Genomic DNA, 17855 nt, shown 5'->3' with positions numbered 1-17855 from the left:
ATTTTGATTCTGAGATACCAGTGATGACAATAGAAATGCCAGCTGACAAAAGTTTTGAGTAGCTGTGAAAGCATTACACATTTAGAGTAATGTATGGTGTGTCAGTGTGGAGTATGCTGCATCAAAATTAAGCAGTTTCACTGTGTTTCTAGAAACAATATGGATTAATCTGTTAGAGGTACCACATTTTGGCCCAATTTTAGATTTCTTCCAGATCCCTATTTTTAAGGGCAGATAGTATATAAAACTTAAAAAGACGGATTAGTTTTCTAACAAAATGTTCATTTAAACTTGTTTTTGTAGTTCTTGGCTGAAGACTATACATTAATGGATGTTCTCTGCTATGTTACACGAGATGATCTGAAATGTTTGAGACTGAGGTAATGTTTCACAGAATCACAGAATTTCTAGGTTGGAAGAGACCTCAAGATCATCGAGTCCAACCTCTGACCTAACGCTAACAGTCCCCACTAAACCATATCCCTAAGCTCTACATCTAAACGTCTTTTAAAGACTTCCAGGGATGGTGACTCCACCACTTCCCTGGGCAGCCTGTTCCAATGCCTCACAACCCTTTCGGTGAAGAAGTTCTTCCTAACATCTAACCTAAAACTCCCCTGGCTCAACTTAAGCCCATTCCCCCTCGTCCTGTCACCAGGCACGTGGGAGAACAGGCCAACCCCCACCTCGCTACAGCCTCCTTTAAGGTATCTGTAAAGAGCAATAAGGTCGCCCCTGAGCCTCCTTTTCTCCAGGCTGAACAAGCCCAGCTCCCTCAGCCGCTCCTCATAGGACTTGTTCTCCAGGCCCCTCACCAGCTTCGTCGCCCTTCTTTGGACACACTCAAGCACCTCGATGTCCTTCTTGTAGTGAGGGGCCCAAAACTGAACACAGTACTCGAGGTGCGGCCTCAACAGAGCCGAGTACAGGGGGACAATCACTTCCCTAACCCTGCTGGCCACACTGCTTCTTATACAAGCCAGGATGCTGTTGGCCTTCTTGGCCACCTGAGCACACTGCTGGCTCATATTCAGCCGACTATCACAGTTAAGTGAACTGCACTGAGCTGGAGTGTGCTTTGTTACAAAAGAAAATAACTGATGCTAACCCTATGTTGGATTGTTCAGCATAAATTTAAAATAACGCTTGACAATATCTTTTGTATCTTGATGCATTTCTGATAAACAGCTGATAGTGGTTACATTTTAGAAATAAGCTTTTACATTAAAGGCAAGCAAAGGGAATTTTTAAAGTGAAGCTTTTGCCTTGCACCTGGACACGCTGAAAGTCCCACTAAAGGCTTGCTTTTATTTTAAAAGGTTGAGAGCAAAACTTGCTGTAATTTATCATCCTCACAAAACTGTAGAAACATTCATGGACTACAACTAACACTAGATTTCAGCTAGTCATACCAGGTGTGTATGTCACTGCAGGACCAGTTTAAGTGGAAATTATATAATGTATCAAACACTGAGTGTTCCCAGGCAGCTTGAAAATAAATTAAAAATTAAAATGGGTAGGTGGTAAGATATTGACACTTCCATAATGTTGGAAGTCTGCTGTGGTTTATGCAGGTCCTTTAGATGAGAAGTCTGAATTCCTGAAAGCAGGCATCTGAAAAGTCAAAATATTTCCCTGTACTGTATAATCAGAAAAGGACTCTGTTCTGTCTTCGAGTGTGTGTTGAATTTCACCTTTGATCAGCTTTTGTACTGAGTAGTAGTAGCAAAATTTCACTGGTTCAAAACTAGAACAAGAAAATCAGAATGCACCCGAATTGGAATGGAATGCTTTTGGGCTGGAGAGTGTTCTTTACCTGAGCATCTTTATGATATTTTTTTTTTTTTCTTTACAGAGGAGGAATGCTATGCACCCTCTGGAAGGCCATTACTGACTTTCGAGAGAAACATGCCTGACACTGAAATCTTTCTTCGCTTCTCTGCAGAGAGGAAAAGGTTTCTTTTCAGCACAGAGCAGGTGTGCTGTCAGAAGGACTGTTGCACTTTAATCCAGTATTTGTTTACCAATGTTAAAAACACTGCAGCTTCCTGACTGCTTTTACGCCTATAATCCATAAGGAATCTGTAAACAACCTGCAACATTATTTTACTTTAACTGTTTATACATGCAAGTTTTTCAAAAGCTAAGGAAAAACAAAAATTAACTCACAAAATATTGTACTTAATGTAACCAGATGTTAATTTCACGGAAAACTGATGTAAGATTTCATGTGACTGTGCATCACTGGAACAAAACCAAAATGTGACAACTTCTCAAGTTTTTTTTCTTTGTAACGCATCTCGGTAATCTGTAGTAGAAATTCATAATTTCAATCATAATTAGATATTTTTCTTTTAGTGTGCAAGACCTAAAAGTAATTGTTTTTACCTATTGCCCTACATAGTTTAATATTGTTTATTTTTGGTAACTTAAGTTCTATGGTGCATTTGTTTTAGTTGTTTATGTACTACTGAACTGTACCAGTTGCATACACCTCAACCATAGTAATGTTAGCTTGTTCTAAAGCTATCTGACATACACAGATGAAAATAAAAGAACCTCCGAGTTGCTTTTTGCTATATTTTTGAACTTTTAAAATAAAGGTGTAGAACTGGAAAATGTTGGAATAAAAAAAAAATCACACTGAGTATCAAGGGAACCTTTCTGACACGTTAGTTATTGTGATTTGATTTTGATAGTCATAGTATTGAATGTTTTCTCAATACTGCAATTAGATTGAACAGGAAACCTGACACTTCCCAGCAAAACATAATTCTCTGGGTGCTCAATTTATTAAATAGCCATCCACCCTCAGTGTGTGGAATAATCATCTTGTTTTCTTCTTTGTGATTTGCCTCTTCTCGTGCATCATAAAAAGGGGGTGTGGATATTCTGTATCCATCAACGCTGATCATCACTCTGGCATTCCAGCACTGGGTTAACATCAGATCCGTCCGGGGCAGATCTAAGTAGGAGTTGTCTGGACAGAAACAGCTTCTTTCTTCATAAGCCTTGGTAACTGGTGAACAGCTTAGGCCCTGAATGTTTCATGTCTAACAAGTATTTTAAAAGAAAATTGAGTACTTTTTCTAAACGTGAACATGCTGTCCTGACTTGTATGGAGTTAATTTTCCTAGGGTCAATTGTCTTCTGAAAAACAATTATGTGTAATAATAATAATAATAGAAAACAGGAAAAGCATGACACGGTAAAAAGATATGACACAGTATCAGCCCGTGACTATTGCAGCTTGAATACCTCTGATTTTATGCAGCATAAATAGCATAAGCATTACTTTATTTGTGTTTGGGGTTTGAAAGCATGTAGCCTGTTCTCTATTATCTATGACTCAGGATGCTCAGCAATGCCAGCTATGTATAAGAGAAGGGAGTGTGATCATTTTAATGTCTCCACGAGACCTAGCCTGGCACCAGCTGGGAATAAATTCCTGTGGTTTGCTGCTGGCCTCACCGGACCTGCAGAGCTGCTCAGCTGATGATCAGTTTTGTACTCTCTACTGTAAGGCTTTATTGAGTCTGATGCATGGCTATCCTGAGCCATCCTACTCTCATCCTGCTTGAGGGACTGTGCTTCCCTGAACAATGTAGCTTATCCATCTGTGTGCTAGAGCTGTGCATAATCAGGAAAGTATAGGTACTATCCCTACTGTGTGCTTCAGGCCCCCTCCTGTCCATTGTTTCAGACACTTGGTAGTTGTTGTTATCCTTGGACATAATGCACAAACACTTTGGGGCAGAGTGTATCAGACAGGTCAGCCTGGGAGCCCTGAGTATACCTACAAGCGCATACCTACTGACCACACGTGAGAGACGTGAGGTTATGCTCTGATGACATGGTGCGTGCAGGAGGGAACCTTTTGATTATGGGACATACTGCTCCCTTTGAGCTTAGTAGCCTCTTGGCCATCAGCTACTAGTTTGGGAGTTTCTTGTAGCTTTAAGCATCAAGCCCAGCCGGTGCTTGTACTGCAGCACCATGCCCCTGCCCACAGCCAGCAGGGCATGTTTATCCCCAACTCTTGATTTAGCGAGCCGGTGACTCCTGGTGCAGCAGAGCATCCATCCTTTCTGCCCATGTAAGACACCTCATGCCCTGACCTCAGCTCTCTAAGGGAGGACGGCTTTGCGGCCACCTGAGGAGCCCCGGGACCACCACAGCACCGCTGCCGCGGGGGCCCCTGTGAGGGGGGGAGAAAAACAAAACCAGAAACGCTGTGAAAACACAGAGAGGGCAACCCCAGCCGGGCCGGGGAGGGAGGGAGCCGCCAGCCCCCGCCTCGTCCCCGCCTGAGGAGGGGCCGGCGGCCGCTCTCCGCCCTCACCTGCCCCGCGGGGCCGCGGCGCCCTCACCTGCCCGGGGCGCGGCGTGGCGGGGCGGCGCTCGCCGAGGAGCTGACATGGCGGAGGCCGCGGGCAGGAGCGGCGGCTGCCGGCGCCCCGCAGGTGAGGCGCGGATCGGGGCTGAGGGCTCGGGGCTCGGGGCTGAGGGCTCGGGGCTGAGGGCTCGGCTCGCCGGCTGCGGGGCCCGGCGGCCGCCTCCCGCAACAGGTGCGCGGCCGCCCCGCCGCGGGCTTCCCCAGGCTCTCGCCGCAAGCCGCGGCCGCAAACCGGAGCCGGGCCCCCAAGGGGCTCCGCAGCCCGGCCCGGCCGAGCAGAGCTGGGCTGACACCCCCCGGCCCCTCGGGCGGCCTGCCCGGGGCTCTGCCGGCCGGCCCGGAGCGCTCCGGTGTTTGCGCTCGGGGCCGGTGCGGGGAGCCGAGAGCCGGCCGCCAGGTCAACCCGGGCCGTGGGGCCGCCAGGTCAACCCGAGCCGTTGGGGCGCCAGGTCAACCCGTGTTCTGCCAGGCGGGGTGAACGCCTGCGGGAGCCGGGTAACGGAGGCGAGAATTGGGCAAACCCGGGCGGGGGCCTGCGCCCTGCAGCAGCCCGGGCCTTGGAGCGAGCCCGCAGCGAGGGGGTGGCCCTGTGCCCCGCTGCCAAGGCGTTGTGGGACCGGCTCGTGTCAGCCCAAGGGTGAGGAGGGTGCAGGGAGGAGGTCTGGGCTCGCACCAGCGATCAGCCGCTGCATCGCCGCTGTGGGCGCAGGTGCTGCTCGCTTTGGGGAGTGGTGGAGGGGTTGCCCTGCTGGCACGCTGGCTGCAGGTGCTGCTTGTTGGGCTGTGAAGCCCTGCTCCAGCTTGCAGCGCTCCTTTCTTTTCCCCTCCTTGCACAGTGCGGTTCCCCTGTCCCTTTGCCAGGTCCCTTTGCTGCCCCTGGCACGCACCCGGGTTCATCGCTGAGTCGCAGAGCGAGGATTCCCATCAAAACAACATCTGAGCAGGCCGTACGGCTGTTGGTTGATCGAGTGCGTTTCCACAATGCGATATTCTAATACCCATCTTATATAATCTGGTGGTAGCGCAGTAACTAGCAGCAACTGCGGGCAGCCCCATGCAAGAGCTGTTTTGCATTAATAAAGTTAAAGGCATACAGCAAAAAGGCAAATCACAGTCACCCCTCTAAAATTCCCCTTCAGAAAGGATGCACCTCTTTGGTTTCAGGGTTAGCAACCACGCCAGCTTCACTTTCCACAGGAAAAGCAGGCTGCCGGTGCATTGTTTTAAAGCTGCTTTTAGCAAATTGTTTTCAAACTCTTTACCTTGCCTTGTTAATGCGGTGGTTTTGTTAACTGTGTCGTCAGGCTCTTTTGTCTATCGAAGCTGGAGATGAGCTGAAAGAAGAATATTTTATATGTGTGCGGGTTTTAACAGGCCTTTGGCAGAGCCCTTGGTGCAGAGAGAGCTGCGAGGGCACCGCCACCCAGTGCTACTCTGCCTCACCTGGCCTCAGCCAGCTGTATGGGGCATTTCCTGCCTCTTTATACAAAAACGAAGTCAAGGGTTTGTTACTCTTCTGCAAGCCCTCTCCAGTTAAAGGCTGTTCAAACACTGGAGTACTGCAGTGAGTCTTAAAATTCAGGCTCGCTACTTGATGCTGTAGCTCTGAGTGCTCTGACATAGAAACTGATTTATCAGCAGCTTGTGGAATGAAAACGATGCAGCTAAATTAAATATGAAAGCGTGGGTGGGGGTATAAAAACCCCTATAGAAGCCACCCCTCGGCTTTAGAAAGCCAGTAACATACTGCTCCTTAGCATCTCTCACTGGTCAGGTAGTGTCTGTGCAAGGGCTACGCACCCTGGAGCAAGCCTTTGGATATTCACAGTGATTAACGTGAGCCAGGCTGCTTTTCCCCACCCACTTCCTCCCAGCACTGCCAGTGTTAAAAAAGACATAAACCAAAATAGTCCGGATTTCACAGAATAATCCGTCCTGCTAAAGCATGCTGGAACAACTGGCCTTCGTGATGCTGCCTCTATAGGCAGAAGGTCTCTGCTGATGTTGCTACATTTGTGTGCGCCATCATTTCACTTTGGCTTCATATTGAGAATGGATGTTCTTTCCCGTGTGTTACTTCAAACTTTAAAAATCAGAATCTGCAATAGTCTGAGACTGCTGCTGTTTTATTTTAGTGACGATTGGTTAATTACTAGCACAGGTAAATAAGTTTAATACTTAGCAGCTTGGAGTTATTTGTGGTGTTAAATGTAATTAAATGTGATCAGCACAATAATTTCCTCAATTATGTAAATATTATATAATCTTGCAACAATCTTCTTTTCCACTTGAAAAATGTGTACAGGTCTAGACACACAACAAGCCACAGCATGCTGCTAATGCTGTGGTGGCTCTCTGCATGCCCACCTTTCCTGCAGGAAGGAGACCTCCTGAGAATGACTTCTGCTGCACAAATGCAGCGTGCTGCTAGGAACTTCAGCACAACAAGCCACGTGCATGTTGCATGTGTGTAAGGTGAAAAAGGCTGTGAGAAGATGGTGCACCTGTAAAACTGGTTTGGATTTAATTCTGCAGATGCTCCTGAGTATTGGTTATGTAGTTGTGTCATATTTGCTTTTATTAAAGTGAGTCCTTGCTTTCATTAAAAGAAGTAAAAGATGTATTTATAACCTCAGTGGATTTTGAGAAAATTCCTGACAATATGAATTTTGGGAGCTTTGTCAGAGCTGAAGGGAAGTGACCTGAAGCTGTCCATTAAGGTGACGTGCAGAGGGCAGGCTGTCTTATCCAAATGGCTGGAGTTGGCAACTGTGACCCCTCTTGACTTTCAGAGTCTTCGGAGATGCAGGTGGTGCAGTGACTTATGCTCTCGGTTGACAGTCAAAGTGCAACGTGCTTGTGGGGGGAAAATCAAGCCCTGATTCCTCCAAATATTTCTCGCATCTGTCTGATACTCTCATGTATTCTCCTTGGAGAAGTAGCCCAAAACTCGGGGCGTTTCAGGTTCACCTTCCAACAAGCACACTGGGAAGATGCCAGGAGAGTGCTGGTAATCAGCACAGCACCAAGTATTTCACAGGATCTCACCTGCCAGATGCTGTCAGTAATACAGCGATGGAGAAAACTTTAATTTGGTCTTGGCGCATTGCCTTTTCTTTGAAGTATTTCACATTTCTACCAAAACGTTTAATACATGCGCAAGTGCCCTTTGTTTTCAGAGTGCTTTACAAGCGTTTTGTTCTTTTGATGTGTGTGCAAACTGGGTATTTTAAAAACACGCTGTTTTTACAGACAGGAAGCAGCGGTGAGCGTGCCCAGGCCATAGTGTGAGTAGGGTAACTGGCCCCGACGACTTCTGTCCTCAGTTCCCGTTTCCTGCTTCCCTGTCAAGTCCTCGTTTCCTCACTGCTTTTCCTCGTCTAACTGAGCTGGCACCGAGGCTGTGTGATATGTTTTACTCTAGGGCCTGACCCAGTATTCTGCTGTTACACGTGCAATTTAAAAAGCATTGACTAAGAATGATCTCATGTGTTTTTATCCGTCATGGCACGCGTTGTGCAATTCTTGTAAGCAGTCATACTATGCAAATCCATTTAATTAAAACTGTGGCAGGACGTGGAAGACTGAGGGCTTCTGCTCCTTCTGGCGTTAAAGCGCCCAATTCAATGAATGAATGAAGAGTAAGTTCTAGAAACTGCTGTGTTTTTATGGCCTTGACTTCCAGAAGCGAGTCAGCTCGTTGCTTATTTAAAGCTATTCAGAGTGCATCCGAACTCTTGACAGAAGGATTCTCATTAGTCAGAAAGATGTCATTTTACCTTCTTATTCTCTAGCATTTTATATTCAGTGCTACTGATTAATGCGAGTGGCTGCCTTCTTTCCACTCTCCTGGAAGGAAGGAAAGTGATGATTATATCAGATGCTTAATAGTCCAAATACGAAAAAGAAAAAAAAAAAAAAAAAACTCCTGTAAAATAATTTACTAGTTCTTTATTATCTTCTATATGTGTAAGTGAGATGTCTTTGAAGAGAAGCTTAGAAACTTCTGTAAAGATGAAGTTATTCTCCTTTTTCTCAATAAGAGGTGTAGAAGAAGGGGAGGATTCAAGAGCAGTGGTCGAAAAAAGAAATGTGCATGATGTTTGAGGCAGTGGTTGGAATAACAGATGCAAGTAATTTTTCTGATGTCGGAAATACTTCTGCAATTTTCCACTTGTAGAAAATGGTTCAAATGAGGGGGGGGAATCCTGTCCATCTTTTTAAGGCTGTATTGCTCTGTCCTAGATTTACATGGCACTGAAAAGAAAGTGTCCAGTTCTTTGATGCTAAGTAAATAGCTGTTTCCTCGGCCCCCCCCCCCCCAAAAAAAAAAAAAAAAAAAAAAAAAAAAGATTTACTTGCTTGGTTTTTGGCCTGATTTAAAACCCACTGAAGGAAGCAGTAAGTAAATGCAAGGACCTGAATCTCATGGAGAAATTTATGGAGATATCAAATTTGGAGTTTAGTTAGTGTGCCCATGTTCTGATATTTAGCGTTGTCTGTTATGTTTTAATGACTTCTTAAAGTTGTTGAGATGATGACTATCAATGTTTAAAATGTCCACACAAAATATGGTTGCATGCTGTGTTCCCTTGTCACACTGATTATTTTTATACAGTTTTTGGCTGGTAGGTACATCGTACTGTTTTTGCAGAACAGCATGGGGAGTCTTAACCATACTTGGATTTTTCTGATCTTTCTTTGGATAAAGAACCAATTGGAACCCAATTCCCAAAGGAATCTCATTGTTTCATGCTGGGAGAACTTGTCTATAAATGCAAAATGCCATGTCCCTCCTTGATGCTACCATGTAGGATAGGGACCTACCTTATCCTGACCTTTAGTACTAAAGCAAATCAAGAACAGATCAATGAAATATCTGCAATCTGGTAAGGAATTTATATTAAAATAATATGTTGACTCAATATATTTTTGATATCAAATGCATTTAAGGTGAGGGAAAACTTTCTTTTTTTGCTAAAAGAAAGGCCTTTAATTGTTATCCAAGAGCAGAAATGGAACTGTTTTTATTTTATATTCAGTAAAACTGAAGAACAGGATAGCAAAGGGATTGTGGATAATGCTCTAGAAGCACTAAGGTACATGTGACTTCTCTGTTCAGCTTGTGTTTGTCACAGTCCAAACTTTTTTTTTTTTATTGCTTCAGTAGTTGCTGAGTATCTCTTAGAGTGGTAATAATAATAAGCTTACGCAAAGTACTTTGAAAGAGATGAAGTACTTTTATAGGAATCAGTGGGTACTTTCCCAAGAAGCCTTTTCAGGATCCTTCTGAACATTCTGTTTCTCTCCAGTTGCCTCAGGCTTCGGGGTGTGCAAGTGTCAGAAGGAAGGGGAGAGCAGGCTGCCCTGGCTTCTGGAACTGGATCGAAACATCTGCATCTTTGGGGTCTTTCTGTTTTGGGGTTGTTTGTTTGTTTTACTGTCCTGACTGGCAGTGGGAAGGAAGGGGGAGCTTGAAGGCTGGAGGTTAACTAATGGTCTACTCAATGGATGGTAGTGTCTGGGTTGCACAATCATGCCAGACAGGAGAATTTTTGTATTATATCTGCTCTTATCCTAAGAAAACAGAAGGAGAAAGATGTGAAATTCTTGGAAAACGCAACTTTTTGAATGTACAGTGAGTGTCTTGTGGACTGGAGGAAAAACCTTCATATTGAGATTCATCAGTGTCTTATGGGTGCTTCTGTATGCAGGGCTTTTCATAGGCGATTTGTCTATAAGTTGACCTCTTCTTCCTTTTGTAACAGTATATGATCTCGCGTTCAATTGGCTTCATTTTCTGTAGTGTAACCCGACGTGCCCAGTGATACAGGGTGGCTTCTAGATTGTAGGCTTGGCATGGTCTTTCTATTGAAGATGTACACAGTCCGAGTTAGCACCATCTCTGTCTTGTCTTCACAAGGATTTCCCTTTCTGTCAGATAGTGAACTTGTGCTGGACGCAGCCTTTTGTCTTTACCCACTCCAAAAGAGCAGAAAGGCTCACCCCACCAAGCAGAGCAGAAGGCCTTGGGCTGGCAGGGTGCTGCTCCTCAGGGCGGTGCATGTGGCTCGTTATACTTCATGTCACAGTAATGAGCTTCATGTAGCGTGTGGATAGTTACAGGGATTGAGACAATCCTCTGAATGAAAGATAGAAATCTAGAGTTCAGCCATTGGAAATGATCAGATTACCCGTAGTAGACTGCAATAGGTGTCACAGTGACTGGCTTCAACCTGCTTCACGTTTAATAGGTTGAGATATCAGGCGTTAATGTATGGTGTTAAAGCAGACACATCCATTAGCACGTTGTTATAAATATTTATATGTCCCAGATCACAATATAATTATCCTAATAGTCTTTGTTCAAACTGCTGTTTGAGACTGTTGCGTATCAGATAATTCCTCGTGCAGGAAATTATACCTATCAAATCCAGCAGGTGAAAGTGGCTGTGTTTAAGTGTAGTGGTTCAGCTGATAATGACTTTGACAGTGTTGTAAAAAGGAAAAATATCTCTCTTGCCCTCAAGGTAAGAGTTGCCCTGGAGTTGTCCTGGCTCCATCTCCTGAGAGCGTCAGTACGGGCTCTGCCATGCTTGTGGTGGTGTGCACTGTGCCTAAGGGTTAGTGAGGGACGGGAAGAAATGGGTAAGAGGGGATATATAAACAAATGGCTTGTTTTTTAAAAACCACCTGAAGTTATGTGGTGTCTTCCAGGAGGTACTCTTGTTATCGGTTGCAGGTGGTTTGGGTGCAATACTGTGAGGCGTTCAGGAACACGTTGTGGGGCTGGCATAGCTTTTCGCCACAGGGCCTTTGAAGTAAAATCGTGCTGCAGGGGTCAGATCTGCTGTCGATCATATTCCTGTCAGAATTCACCTCAGCGTCAGTAAGTCAGCAGAAGGGAACACGCACCAGTGCCTCAGCCACCTGCGCCTCTTAGCACACACCGGCCTTGGTAGGCCTCTAGCCTATGTTAGAAGAACTCCACGCTTGGAGCGAGCCCCTCGTATGGGCGCAGGGGTCCTGCAAGGACCAGGGAAGGCAGCCTTGTAGCTGTCCTCCGTGGTTCCTCAGAGCACCTCCTGAGGAGGACCCCTGTTTCAGCAGCTCCATTTCCCTCCTGTCGTACCTGTCAGCTTGGAAGCCCCGCCAGACAGGTGCCTTCTGGGGTGCTGGATACTTCTTACACCATTTAGAGCAACTATTTACATGGCTTGGCAACTAAAGGTGAACAACTGATGTCGTTTCAAAAATAACCACAGGGCAAAATGTTTAAATGGGTGTCCTTTCAGGAGTCCTTTCTCCCTGGCTTAAGGCAGCACGAGGGAGGGGAGTTACACTCAGCTGAGCTGTCGTGTAGCTGCTGGTTTCTGGTACTTTTCTTTTGCAGGAACACTCAGGCACATGTGAAAAGTATTCATGATACTAACTACATCCCACTTTCTGTGGTTGTGTGGTATTTGTGGCAGGCAGGTAAGGGGATGGGATTTGAGGAATGGAGCTGTTTCTCTCATGGCACACTGTGGTAGGCGGTATAAACCCTGGAAGGTAAATTGCTGAGCTGCAGAACAGCTTGTTTTAGAGAGGTGATTTTTTTATTATTTTTTTTTTCTTTTTGCCCACACCCTGCAGCACAGAGCGTCTTTACCCGTGGGCAGATGTCATCGTGTACAGCTTCTGTGTACGCCCAGAGAAGCTGAGGTGGAGCCCGGTGGCAGGGCATGGCTGGGAGGAGACAGGGCCACAGGAGACAGAGGTGGGCTGCGGGCCGGGGGCAGGACTGGTGCCCAAGCACAGGGTGCTTCTTTTGCCCCGTGGCTTTCTCAAACAGTGGGCACACATTCAGCTGGAGAGGTTTGAAGCGGGTAAAGACCTGGGTATCACATGTGAAAGGCACGGGGTGTTGCGTAGCGGCGCTGGAGCTGTGAGTAGCGGAGCACGCAGGCTGCGAAACTTGTGAGCAAGCGCTCGCAAGTCATAAGTCTGTCATAAGCGGCTGAAGAAAGTCCGGAGTGCCAACATATAAAGTAAACCTCGTGGCGTTTTAGTTAGCTGGTTGGCTGTACTTTGCTCGTTTTGCAAAGTGGACGTTAACAGTTGGTGCTGTAAAGCCGCTGCTGAGGTGCTGAATATTAACTCCCAAAGTCCTGTCGCTGCCCTGTGTTACCTGTACAAGCCAGAGATCCTGATCGCTGAGTTTCCACACACGGAAGAGAATTTTCCAACACCTGCCGGTAACTGTGGGCGTGTGCATTCCTAATGCAAGAGGTGTGCCGCGCAGGGGAAGGTGATTAAGTCGAGGGGAGGGGAGACAACACACGCATATATGGGAGAAGACTCATCCTCCTTGTTTTCATTTAGATTAGGCTTAAACTCTAAACACGACTAACAGAGCAGCTGGCAAGAGGCAGGTCCATGCCCGGGGCCTTCCGGGCGTCTTCTCACCCGCTGCTCATCGGCTTGTGCAAGCGCGGCCCCAACCTCTGCCGGCAGCGAGGGGCTGCCCACGGCCACCAGCGTGTCGGGGAGACCTCCCTTGGTTAGGAGGTGTCAGTGTTGTCAGGGCAACTGCTAGCAGCAGCGGCGTATCGTGTTTGCTCCTCTTGCCTTGCCTGCTGAATATTTCAGCGTGCCGAAGCTGGCAGAGGGTCGCGGGGAAGGAGGTGCTGCGGCGAGGAGCCCTGAGCTGCGGGCTGGGGTCCGGCTGAGGCAGGGGAAGGCAGCGACAAGGAGCAGCATCTGAACCGACGTGCCTTTAGTTCGGGCTTCTCCTGGAGGTGGGGGGAAGACTGCGAGCCCTTCGCCGCCGAGTGGATGTTGGCGTCTGTCAGCTGTTTGCATACCGCTCGTCCGTAGGGGATCCATCAGAAGCGCTCAAATGAACAGGCAGCGTTGCAGCTAGCTGCTGGGCAGGGGCTGCGGTGGCTTACTTTTTTTTTCTTTTTTGGAATAAGCAAGAGGCAGCGGCAACATGCCTGGTTCAACTACTGTCCTCCGTCAAGAGCGATTGAAGAAGACAAGTGCCAGGCCAAATCCCCTGGGTTTATTCACCATTAACGAAGAGGACGAGCAGCAAAAGAACGGCAGCTCCAAGAGGCTGAAAGGTATGCCGTGGCTCTGCAGCCTGGGCTGGGCTGGGCTGGGAGCGCAGCCGCCACAGTGCCTTGCTGGCTCCCGTGTGTGCCACCGAGAGCCTGACAGCGACTGGCGCAGTTTGGCGGTGCATACTGGCACCCGCAAATGCCCCGCGTGTGACAGATGTATGTGTTTAAGCCACCCCGATTGTTATGCAATCGCCTGCTTTGGATGTGAGAGAGAAAGAATACTTTTTAGTTATTAAGCTTGTTTTCAGGCAGAGATAAGGGGCCTGCATCACAAATACATCAGTGAATTTGTGTGTGCAGCCTGGATAAATACCTGTAAACAGAGCTGGTGGTAGGCTTGGGGAATACAGGACAGAATAGCAGCCTGATAGAGAAGACAGCTTTGCCACAGACAAGATAAAATTAGCTCTACTTCCGTGCATGTGCATAAGGGGCAGTGTGCCTTTGGCAGAGTATAAAAATGATATATACATGTTCAGATATGCTGACTTTGGTAAGCCTGAATAAAGACAGGGCTCGCTAACAAATTGTAGCTGCTGAAGAAAAATTATTTGTGGTGTTTAATGTAAGTGAGTGGTGGTGGTGGAGGGATGCTGATGGTCATGGATTTATATCAGAGGTCTGTCAAGCCTGTGTAGCCACTGACTGCCTTGCACCATGTAATTAATGCTTTCCACCTGAATCCTAGTGCTTAAATTCTGTTGGTCTGGCAGGGATGCTGCCTCAGAGTTGTGACTGGAATTTTAAGTTTGAACCATCAAAATTCTGATTCTTTTTTCAGTGATCAAGTGATTAGATTTACATAACCACTCCTTTCCATTGTCTTATTCAGGGGAGGAAAAAAATTGCACCAGATTTTTTGTTTGCTTGTTTACAAAACATCTGCCAGTTTGTAGCCTCAAGATAGTGTTTCGAATTTGAGACATTACCATTCTACATGTAACAGAAGAGGCTAGCAAGCAAGCATTTGAATAGCAAATTTATAGTATGTATATTTATTACAGCTAACAAGCTGTTTTCTTTTCCTTGAAGTAAAAAGGTAGCTTGGTAGCTCTAACAAAATTCCGGAGTTTTGAATTTGCCTGGGTTTGCAGCCTCTGCTTTTCTTCATCATCGTAAAGAACTCCACAGATTTGAGCGTCATGATAACATCATATTGCCAGTCCTTGTTAACGTGCCCATTGTGTTAGGCCTTGTGTACATAGTTACTTACTCTTCCGTACATTTGAAACTGCCCATATAAAATGGAGATGCAAACTCTAGTATGAGGTCAAGTTTTTTAATGTTTTAAGAAGGATTTGAGTTTCCATTATCACCCTCTGGGTGACTTCCAGAGTCAACAGTCCACAAAGCAAAGAATCAATAATTTTCCTGGTTTTGTTCAATGGCACAGATAGTTTAGTTTCCCAGGGTAAAAGTTCTTGTTGACTTGGCTGCTGTTTTCTGCTTGCAGCAATTATATAGATGTGATTATCCTTTGCTTCTCTTGTTAAAACTGAGATCCCATTTTTGATCTGTCTTTTTTTCTTTTATTGCTGTGAGTTGTAAGTAGACGTGGTAGTACGTGGTTTGCTCTCCGTGCTCCTAGCACGTGCATGATGTTTCAGTAAGGTAGTAAATCGGTGACCTACCTTGAATGCTTTTACTGAGAAATAGCACAGCAGGTTATACAAAATCTTCTGGAAGCACACTCACTTGATTTTCTTTTAGTAGTTAGAATGGCTCTTGCTGTCTCCAGACCAGCCCTCACGTGCTGATGCACGCAGTTGTTCACCCGTCTGTGGGTGCGGGCAGGAGCCCCGCACACATGGGCTGCAGGTGCTGGAGGTCGGAGGTTGCTCCTCTACCTTGTCTGCTTCATCTCAGTTCCTGACCTCTCGTTTGCTGTATGCTCAGCCCCTTCTGCAGCTGCTGAGATTTTTCTTCGTTCTCTTCATTCCTAGCACAAGCGAAGTCAGTGCCATGTCCCTAGGAGGTAGGATGTCATCTCTGCTGCCTAGAATCGTGCTGAGCCTCTCCTTTTACAGCAGTTCAAGACCCAAGAGGCCTTTAATGGTCTGATACTCCGAAGTAATAGGGCAGTTCCTTCCTCCATTAAGGATATTTGAATATCATCCCAGGTTTTAAAATGTTCTCCATTTTGGGTAGTTCAGGTCTTTTCAGAATACTAAGTCTTGCTTTACAGCTCATATGAGGGTTGTTTTTGTCAGCTGGGAAATAAATATTTGTGGGGATCGTAAACTGGTTAACAGTTGTGAGATTTTCTGTAAATGGATTTCAGTATCAGCCATTTCTTTTCTCATCTTTGGCTGTCCCTGCTGTAATCTGGGAAGTCAGGTGCACACCGAGTTTGTTCTTCCAGTGTAAACAAATAATGACATGAAAGTGTTTGTCAGGGATTTTATTTTTTATCTGGAGATATTAAAAGCAGTCTCTGTAGCCACATGCCCCTAATACTTCCTTTCCTTTGATGTGAATTGTTTTCAGTGCTTTTTCACCAAATGTTTTAACTTCCTCTCCTCTCTTCTTTTCCCCCGCCCCTTCCTAGCAGTTAAATGCGTATTTTAGGAGGGCAGAAAGAGGCAGCATTTGACTTCTGGATTCTGAATAATGTTGCTACTTGCCTCTGTGTATCAATTAGCTAACTGATAGAAGGGTAAAAGAACTTTATTTTGTCTTCCTTCAGTCCGTGCCTGAGAACTTTCTACAAGCCTGAATGCAAATTCCATTTGAGCCTGCGTCTATTAAGATAATATTCTTAATACTCTGATAGGTTTGATGGGATTGCTGGCCGTAGCTGTTGGTCACAAGGGGGTGTGTGACGGGGGCATTCCCTTGATACATTTTAGTAGCTGACTAAAAGTTCTGCTGCTAAATCTGCTCCTTGAAAGTCCTGAAAGTTGCCTTTCTCCTTTTTCCAAAACACTAGTTCAAGCAAAATCTGTGTCTTGTTTGTAAGCCCAGAGTGGTGAGACTTGGCATAGGTACCCAAGCTGTGTGGTAGTTACACAGACTGGTGACTTCCAGGTAATAAATCCTGTGTGCTGCTTGTTGGGTGAAGTCTGAACTTGAATTAAGGCTCAACTTCCTACTGGGATTAGCATCTACCTAAAACAAATCTTGCAGGCATGTCTGGTTTTGTTGTGTTAAGCAGCCTTAGAAATCAATCCACAGCAAAGTGGTATGGTAGCATCTCCAAAGTGACCTTTTTGACATTTTAACGTTGGCACTTGCATTTTCAATTGTTAGAGCCCTGCTTCTCAGTGCAGCATTGGCATCTACAGGACATTTTTCAGTGTCATTTCCTAGAAAAAAAAAAAAAAAGGCTGAAATCTGTACCTCTTGCTGCAAAAGCCTCACTTCTGCAGTAATCCAAAGTGTCTGGATAAAGTAACGTGATTTTCCTTATCTGTTTCCTTCCCCAAATATACCACATATGGAATATATGTCACGTGTGACTATTTGCTTTATTTAGGCCCCATATTTACATCAGCATCAATATTCCCATAAAGCTTGTGTTGTGGAACAAATCTGGTTTCTGTGACTGAAGATGGAGTGGGTGGTTTTTTTTATGTAGATCACAGCATATCTAGATAGATAGTGGTAAATGAAATGCATCCATCCCTGTGCGTGTGTGAACTGTGGCTGCAGGCACAAACAGCTCAGTTCACCTCCCTCTCCTGCCGTGCTGATTTTGTGCACCTGGGCTGTAGTCTCAGCAATTACTCAGCTTTATGAAATTTTTAAGTGACGCCTGCTCCCCTTCCTCCTTTGCTGGGGAGACCTCTGACGATTGTTTGTGTTAAGTTTCTGAAACTATCGTGTGAAGAGCATAGAAGAGTGATGCTTCATAATTCTGGGTTACACATTTGCATAATTAATGACTGAAACATCTACCTTATTAGGAAATACTTAGGGTAAATGAAGGAAAAGGAAGTCTCAGCAAACCTAACAGTCAAACCCTTCACCTGTCTGCTGATTTGAAACTGAGGGAGGGGACGTACCTCTAATCTGCCGAGCAAGTACTGCTGCAAATAGAAAGCCAGACAGCTGTGCTTTTGGTCTCTGGACAGTCACGCTGGTTCTTTGTCATCTCGGAAACAAGCAAGAGAAGGGCTTTTTCCAGCCCTTTGGTGCATGGCAGTGATGTCTGTGATCACCAGCAGATTCTGCTGCTGTTGCCCGGACGGCAGTGTTTTTGTGTAACGCGTGCTTGAGCTGGAAGCTTTGCTCATCCAGGGAGACGAGGGAGATTGCTTTCAAGATGACTGCTCACACGCTTAATTTGTCTTCTGCCTGCATAAGGGGAATAGCAATTCCTTCTTAAACTCAGATCGGCTAACTTTGAATTC

At 45.8% G+C, this 17855-nt stretch overlaps 2 protein-coding genes across 5 annotated transcripts in view; both read left to right on the top strand.

The window, feature by feature from the left end:
- Nucleotides 1-2809, top strand: part of MAP3K5 (mitogen-activated protein kinase kinase kinase 5) — a 100049-nt gene extending 97240 nt beyond the window's left edge. The window contains exons 29-30 of the mRNA XM_082756455.1: nucleotides 304-380; nucleotides 1856-2809. Of these exons, the coding sequence (XP_082612581.1) occupies nucleotides 304-380; nucleotides 1856-1916 (138 nt within the window). The 3' untranslated portion in view covers nucleotides 1917-2809. The remainder of the gene's footprint in view (nucleotides 1-303; nucleotides 381-1855) is intronic.
- A 1522-nt stretch (nucleotides 2810-4331) lies between these two features.
- Nucleotides 4332-17855, top strand: part of MAP7 (microtubule associated protein 7) — a 111341-nt gene continuing 97817 nt past the window's right edge. The window contains exons 1-2 of one of the 4 annotated variants that reach the window (XM_082758367.1): nucleotides 4363-4463; nucleotides 13354-13503. In XM_082758367.1, coding sequence (XP_082614493.1) covers nucleotides 4418-4463; nucleotides 13354-13503 — 196 coding nt within the window. In that variant the 5' untranslated portion in view covers nucleotides 4363-4417. Of the gene's footprint in view, nucleotides 4464-13353; nucleotides 13504-17855 lie in introns of all 4 variants that reach the window. The other 3 variants (XM_082758366.1, XM_082758368.1, XM_082758369.1) reach the window with 3 other exon arrangements.

Source organism: Aythya marila (genome assembly GCF_965140915.1).
Source record: "Aythya marila genome assembly, chromosome: 3".
Classification (NCBI taxonomy): Eukaryota; Metazoa; Chordata; class Aves; order Anseriformes; family Anatidae; genus Aythya; species Aythya marila.
The sequence above is the reverse complement of the archived record's forward strand: the minus strand, read 5'-3'. Positions and strand labels throughout refer to the sequence as shown.